The sequence below is a fragment of the Ruditapes philippinarum genome, unplaced genomic scaffold, assembly GCF_026571515.1.
Source record: "Ruditapes philippinarum isolate M1 unplaced genomic scaffold, ASM2657151v2 ctg8074_1_1_1_1, whole genome shotgun sequence".
NCBI classification, from domain to species: Eukaryota; Metazoa; Mollusca; class Bivalvia; order Venerida; family Veneridae; genus Ruditapes; species Ruditapes philippinarum.
In genome coordinates this window covers 19018-27327 of record NW_026859717.1, presented here as the reverse complement: position 1 = coordinate 27327, position 8310 = coordinate 19018, and the positions used below count along the sequence as shown (strand labels likewise).

At 35.5% G+C, this 8310-nt stretch overlaps 1 protein-coding gene across 1 annotated transcript; it reads left to right on the top strand.

The window, feature by feature from the left end:
• The first annotated feature begins 5575 nt into the window (after positions 1–5575).
• Positions 5576–8310, top strand: LOC132757615 (toll-like receptor 4). Its single transcript, XM_060748937.1, has one exon. It carries the CDS (start codon positions 5737–5739, stop codon positions 7975–7977), a length of 2241 nt encoding a protein of 746 aa, XP_060604920.1. The 5' UTR covers positions 5576–5736; the 3' UTR covers positions 7978–8310.

Here is an 8310-nt window from a genome sequence, read left to right as displayed (position 1 = left end):
TTTTGAGTAATAGTCTGATTATTTATCCCAATTTTTTTTTTTTTGCTATATTTACATAAAAGTCATTTAACATATCACACACTTTAGTTTGATCGGCTATCAGTGACTCATTTTCCTTAAGAATAATGTTACTTGAATTTTTCAAAATGGATTTTTGACTTAAAAAGGTTTGATTGTTGGCCAAAAATATTTAGACTTTGGGCCCCCGCTACATCTTTCAATGAAGTAGGTGGTAATAGATTCACGTTTTATTTTTGTTTTGAAGTTCCTGAGTTTTCTATACTTTTCCCAATTATTTTTGGTTTTATATTTCAGATATGTGTTATGTGCCTGTCTTGTTTGGTAGATTATTTTTCTGTATTTAGAGTTCATATAAGGTGGTGAAGACTTTTTAGGATATTTTTGTATTATAGGTGCATGTTCGTCTAAATTTCATTAAAAAGTTTATTATATGCCCAGTAGGTGTCATCAACATCATCAAAAGTAAATGCTACTTGGAACGGTACTTTGTCTAGTTCATTGTTTAAAACATTTTCATAAAAAATTTTGTAACTCCTAAAAGGTATTTTCTTTTTAGATACGGTATTAACCTGTTCTTCAAGAGTTGTAAACATCATACTATGGCGGTCACTTATGCTGCTACTGATGAATTACATAGCAAAGAGGAGGAGTTTGTTAAAATTACATCAATAAGGAATGGGTTGTCTAAATTCTTAAAACATGTTGGTTTGTCAATTAGATTTACCAAGTTGAAACTATCCATGATGTTTGTAAGGAGTTTACTTTTGGTAGGATTTAGCATATCATAGTTTATGTCCCCAGTTATAATTACATGCTCAAATTTAATGAATAATTTGTCTAATGTTTCAGATAGCCTTGATTCGAAAAGATTGTCAGTCATTGAAGGTGGTCTTTATATAAAAATAATTCCCCATTTTCTTTTTAACAAATTCAATTCAAAACATAAATTTTCCAGACCTTGATTTTTTAAGTCTGTACGGCGTTTAATAGGTAAATCAGCCCGTATAAGTGTCAGCAAGCCTCCACCATGGGCATCTCTATCACATCTGTGTAACTTGTATCCATTTATTGAGAACAGGTTATCACTGAAAGAATGATCAATTTTGGTTTCAGAAATACAGAAAATATCAACAAAACTATTATCAAAAATGGGCCTTATTTCCTGAAATTTATATCTTATACTATTAATATTAAGATGACCAATTATCGGTCTTTTCCTATTTAAGTTTTTAAGGTTTTTAACATCATCAAAAAATGTCATACAGGTGTTCACTATCACAGGCACTATTATTAAGTATGTCACTGTTATCTAAAACTTCTTCCGTTGTTTAATCATGAAAATCATTAAGAGAATCTAAAATTTCCTGGCTGGGTGGTATCTCACTATTTAGATTTTCACATGTGGTGTTTATAACTGATTTGCTATTAGAAGAAGTGTGGTCTACCCAATTTTCCTCCTCATCGCTCGAGAGGGTAAAACTGTCATTTATTTGTCTATAGTCATATGACTCAAGTGTTGATGACAGATCATGAGTACATGTAGGATGTGTAGTTGATTCCTTAGATAATTCTAATAATTCAGGTATACATGGTAAAAGTGGCACTTTAAAACACCGAGTACATATATAAGGATCCGGGTTATTCTGCAATAATACATAATCTTTTGGAGATATATCAGCACATTTTATATGTAGCCATTTATCACAAGTCTCACAGAGGACTGACCGGTGTGTTTTGGCAACAGCTCGTGAGCACAGCCCGCAGGGGTGTTATATCGGTCCAGGATTTGTGGCAATATCTCCACACAATAGGAGGAGGGACAGTCTGTAGAACCCTCTAAAGTGCATATAGCGTAGGTTTCGTCTCATACGTATATAGTGAAAATATCATGTTGACTGTATTGATATTTCATTATCACTAGTGGGCATAACTAGATCTCTATAGAGTTGATCTCTTACCATCTGGTTTGAAATAGTAGCTGGATTTGTAATATAATCGGGATCAAGTTCCCATCCTGTTGTTAACTTTTCTTTGACAACACAGTAAAAGTTCGTTTCTTCGCCGCATACACACAATAACAACGTAAAAAATATGGGGGCAGGGGACATATTCGAATGATGGCCCCGGTCAAATTTTTTAATAACTCAAACATGGTGTTTTGGAGGTACTGATAACTTCTGATATTTCTCTGTCATTGTAATTCTTTCTTGTTTGTGTGTAGGAAATGAGAAGTATTTTTGGGGTTTTACCCGAAACTAAGCATTTTGGTAGCTTTGTATGCATTTCTGACTCTCCGAATGGAGGTGAAAAAGTTAAAAATCAAGCTTTGACAGTTGGCGCCAAACAAGTAAGAAATTTCAGATAAATTTTGTGAAAAATCTAAACGTATGACAGACACTTTATTGGTCATTTCTGAAAATGCCATAGCTTGCACTGTGTGTTACTGATATTTTTAAAGGAATCGGGCGGATTCTGGAGTATGCTGCACCTTCATGAAGATTGCCCATATTGGTATATTTTAGGTGTGATTTTGGCTGGGTGGGGGTAAATATAAATTGCTGTCAGTCATTTTTTGAAGGAGCAATGCATGCAAACTATTATTTTCTTCAATGTATGTCATATATCATTGAATAATGCTGTGCAACTGGTTATCTGCCTGTAAAACAGATTTTGAAATATTTTGAATTGTGTTTCTGGTCACACTCAGAATGAAATACAAAATTTTTCATTTTTAGGTCCCCTGCCCCCTAAGTCTTATGGGCGCAGCCATATTTGTTTACAAAGTTATGTAGACGCATAAACGATGACATCAAGCTTCTTGCGACATAGATTTTGGAACGGGAAAGTTAAAAAGTTGCAAAAAAGATTCTTTTCTTATTTTGTTGGTTAAAATTTGGATAAAAGTAAGAACAATTAAAATAGAACAGTTCATAAGTAGTAGTTGATCGGTATATTGGTATTTGACGTTTTTTGTTGATATTTTTTTACACCTAACGAATGTAAACAAGAAAAATGAAGTCGTCTGTTGAACGCACTTTTTATGCTCCCCGAAAAATTTCGGGGGAGCATATAGTCGTCGGGTTGTCCGTCCGTCCGTCAGTCCGTCCGTCCGTACGTACGTACGTCCCAAATTCGTGTCCGGCCCATAACTTTGTTATTTGAAGTCGGATTTTAAAATTATTTCACAGAAGTGATCACCATATGGAGACGACGTGTCGCGCGCAACATTTAGGTCGCTACCTTGAAGGTCAAGGTCACAGCATGACCTTGCAGCAAAATCGTGTCCGGTCCATAACTTCATTATTTGAAGTCGGATTTTAAAAATATTTCACAGAAATGATCACCATATTGAGACGACGTGTCGCGCGCAACATTTGGGTCGCTACCTTCAAGGTCAAGGTCACAGCATGACCTTGCAGCAAAATCGTGTCCGGTCCATAACTTTGTTATTTGAAGTTGGATTTTAAAAATATTTCACAGAAATGATCACCATATTGAGACAACCAGTCGCGCGCAACATTTGGATCGCTACCTTGAAGGTCAAGGTCACAGCATGACCTTGCAGCAAAATCGTGTCCGGTCCATAACTTTGTTATTTGAAGTTGGATTTAAAAATATTTCACAGAAATGATCACCATATTGAGACGACGTGTCGCGCGCAACATTTGGATCGCTACCTTGAAGGTCAAGGTCACAGCATGACCTTGCAGCAAAATCGTGTCCGGTCCATAACGTTGTTATTTGAAGTCAGATTTAAAAAATATTCCACAGAAATGATCACCATATTGAGACGATGTGTCGCGCGCAACATGTGGGTCGCTTCCTTGAAGGTCAAGGTCACAGCATGACCTTGCAGCAAAATCATGTCCGGCCCATAACTTTGCTATTTGAAGTTGGATTTAAAAAGTATTTCACAGATATGATCATCATATTAAGATAACGTGTCATGCACAACATTAAAGTCGCTACCTTGAAGGTCAAGGTCACAGCATGACCTTGCAGCAAAATTGTGTCCGGCACATAACTTCATTATTTGAAGTCGGATTTTACAACTATTTCACAGAAATGATCACCACAATGAGACATTGTGTCGCGCGCAACATTTGGGTCTCTACCTTGAAGGTCAAGGTCACGGTATGACCTTACAGCAAAACCGTGTCTGGCCCATAACTTTGTTACTGGAAGTCGGATTTAACAACTATTTCACAGAGATGATCACCATATTGAATCGACGTGTCACATGCAACATTTGGGTCACTACCTTGAAGGTCATGGTCACAGCATGACCTTGCAGCAAAATAACGTCAGGCGCATAACTTCGTTATTTGAAGTCGGATTTAACAACTATTTCACAAAAATGATCACCATATTGAGACAATGTGTTGTGCACAATATTTGGGTTGTTTTTACACTTTGAACTTTGTCTGTGACATAACTCTGACACAACAAGAGGTATACCTTCCTGTGTCCAAAACCTATTTGGGGAGCATCACCCGGTTCAACCGGCTCTTGTTTTGTAATTAATATTAAGCTTTCACGAGGTCATATTTGTTTTCAATACTGATGAGAATATGTATCATTACTCTTTTTGGGTAAATATTTATCATTTTACAGTTTAACCCATTACTTCATGAGTATTTTGTGAAAAATGGCTGTTTTCATTGAAAAGTCTCCCGTTACAAGTTCAAATTGCTATAATACTATAAAAACTGTTTCAACACTAATTAAACTTGGTACAAATGTTGACTGGTCCATTGCCCTTGCAACAACATGCTCAAGCTTAAATTTTTTGTTACCATGGCAACGAGGGACATCTCAAAATTGCCAAAAATCACTATTTTGCGTTGATTTTTCCATCAAAATTGATTTCAAAGTTCTGCAACTTCTCAATGGATTGAGATAGAGTCAAATGCTTTTCAGCGTTGGTTACACGTTAACTTATGATCAATCTGGGGTCATTTATAGCCTCTCACAAGTCCAAAATTTTCTTGGCGATGAGGGGGACTCCGCCCCCTTCAAACCCCCAAAACAGAAGGGGGCACATCCCCCTTCTGGCAACCCCTGATGTATCTCTTGGTTGGGGGCCGCGCCGAAAAAGAGGTCACTTTTTGACAACATTTCTCAAACAAAAACAAGTGTTTGGGGCCTAAATAAGGCATTTTTTCACCATTTGAGACAACAAAAGGGGGGGTGAAAAAGGCGTCTTTATAACGTAATGGGTTAAAAGTGCTTGTAAATCGGAATTAACGCTGCGTAAAATAGAACCGTACGCGCATCGCCACAACACGTGTTGTTTACAACGTGGGGTGCCAAACGGGGAAATTTAGTGTGTCTATTACCCGTCTGGCTCGAAATATCAATTTATTTTGGGTGATCAATATCCAATCAAAAAGGCGGAAAAATCTTAAGGGTAATAATATAATATATTGATCGAGGTAATATTTTGTTTTAAACACTTAACCACCATCAGTTTAAATTCTGAGAGATTGTACACGATGATATTTATAGCTATAGGTGAAGCTCTATAGATGACGATGAGATGTGACCATTAGTGCAAAAATGTGGGGGTTTTCCGTGGATTGGGTTTCATGAAGTTAAAATCGCAATGTATTTAAAACCTTACTTGGATAATTCAAGCAGTATTTACAAAGAGAGCTTTGATATGGTATACACTAAGTAAAAAGATACAACAACAAAACAACAAAAGGCATAAAAATGATGACTATTAAATATGTTTCCTACACTTTATTGTTCATGGAATTAATGGCATACACTAACGGATTTTCTCAATTTGATTTGACGAAGACAAAATGTGTTGAAGATAACAATGAAACATTGACTTGTAACTTTATACCGAAGACTCTCCCAGTTGGAGTCACGACAGTGCATTTGAATTTGAGTCTGATGGGTAACATGTATCTGAGCAAGTCTACATTCATTGACTATTCTTGGAAAAAAGTAAAACTTCTGGAGATCAATGCCGACTTACAAACTAGAGAAGGTCACTTGATATTAAAAGATTACTGTTTTAATGGTCTGGGAGAATTGAAAGAATTAAAACTGCATGTAAACTGCTCATTCGATATGAATCCAAACACTTTCATTAGCGTTAAAGACGTACGCGTTCTGGATTTTAGCAGGAGTGTTAGATTTACATTGAAAGATTTAATTCCTGCTCTGAATGGATCTGATAAGTTGCCAGAATTAAATAAATTGATATCATCAAAATGTGATTCACCGTTGTCTATTGATGACCAACTCATGGAGGTACTTCAGTCAAAGAAAATTTATTATTTGGATGTGAGTAGTACTGATATAAAAACAGTAAATATTACTGCCGTTTTTAAACGATTAGCCTTCTTGCAGGTCTTGGATGCATCATATAGTAATATTAATTTCTTCATATCTACTTATTTAGAGCAAGGCGACATGAAACGCATAAAATTTGTTGATTTGAGTTTCGTTAATCTTCCGAAAAAGGTATTTCATCTTCCACCAGGCAGACTTGTGATAGAAAATACAAATACTAGTTTTTCTAAACTTTCTAATAAGGAAGACGTCAAACTATTTTTAACTCCTGAAATTGTAAATATGAGCGGTATTATTTCTCACTTTTCGTCGATTTGGATAAAAAGCGTCAATTTTACCCTAGACGTAAATCCTTCTACCTTCACAAAAGAATTGATCATGAGGCAAAACAATTTAAGGTGGCTTGATGTAAATGTCATTTGCGAGAATTTCAAATTTTCATCATTCAGGCGCATGGATTTATCTGAAAATGGTATGCAGTTTTTACATCCAAACTTTTTGTCATGCTTTCCAAATCTGCAGACATTAGACTTGTCAAGCAATGAGTTGGTGAAAATGTCCCGAGGGAGCTTAGGGTTGTTTGAAACGTTATTTTCAGGTCTCAGAAATTTAAAAAACATTAACATGTCAAAAAATAGTTTAAATAAACTTCCGATGAAAATATTCGAGAATAATAGGAATATCGAAATTATCGATTTATCGGGTAACATATTAGATCAAGTTCACATTACTTTGACTGAATTGTCTAGACTATCCGTGCTTAATCTTTATGGAAACAATATTCATGTCTTAGACCAAATGTCTATTTATAACTTGAATAGCATTTCACACGGTAATGCTACTGACATTGGGAAAAACATTGTTATTTTAAAAGCAAATCCCATTTCGTGTTCAGAATGCAAAGAACTATCATTTCTCGTTTGGCTGACATCAACGAATCTTGTTGATCTTGGTTCACAGCAATTGATTTGTTACAATGAAAAGGATGAAGCAGAAATTATAACACAAGAGACAGTCAAGAAAGTCAAGTTGATTTGTCAAAGGAAGGTTACTATAATTGCTACAAGCGTTTTAGCGGGATGTATTTCACTTATTATTATAATTTCACTTCTGATATTTTATCACCGAAGGAAGCATAGGAAAAGGTTACAAAATAGAGCAAATGTAATTAATATGTTACGTCAGGGCGATGGTAACTATGAATTTGCGGTTTTTCTTGCCTTCAGCAATGAAGATGAGGACTTTGTCAATACGCATATTCTACATCAGCTGAATGAAAATCTTCAGTTGATGACAGGAGTTGATAGAGAACTAGTTTGTACAGGTGACCGACATTTTCGACCTGGTTTCTATGTTCAAAATGAAACGTGCAGACGCTTGGCAACAGCGTCTGTTTTAATTGTAGTAGCTACGGAAAACTTTTGTCAAAGTGTTTATTGTAGAGGTGAGCTTGAGCAAGCGTTCATGCAATGGAAACCAATCATTTTGATGTTTATTGAACAAGTGGAACAAGAACTGATGCCACCAACAATGAGAGAGGTATACCAAAGGAATGTAAGGATTGTGTGGACATTTGAAAACGGTGAATACAAAATGAAAACAACATGGGAAAATGTTTGTAAATCTGTTTTAGACCTTATGAAATGAGGACCAATGTTCGCGTTTAATTATATGTACATGCAATAGTGTGTCTTCAACTGTATAAAGTAGTTGCATGTGATGCCTCAAATATCTCAACTTTGAGAATAAGTTGCTATGGTCAAACTCACTCTTACTAAAAATATAAAATTAACAAAAGTTTGTTTATTTTGTAGATAAATCTGACAGAACTAAAGACGAATATATACAAATCAGTCTTCAATTTAAATAATGCCAAGGATTCATTAATCATTCACATGCAGTGGCGTACCTGCCGATACGCCAATACGCACGGGAGTATTTCATGAATAGAGTTTCGAGAAATTAAAATTTAAAAAATGA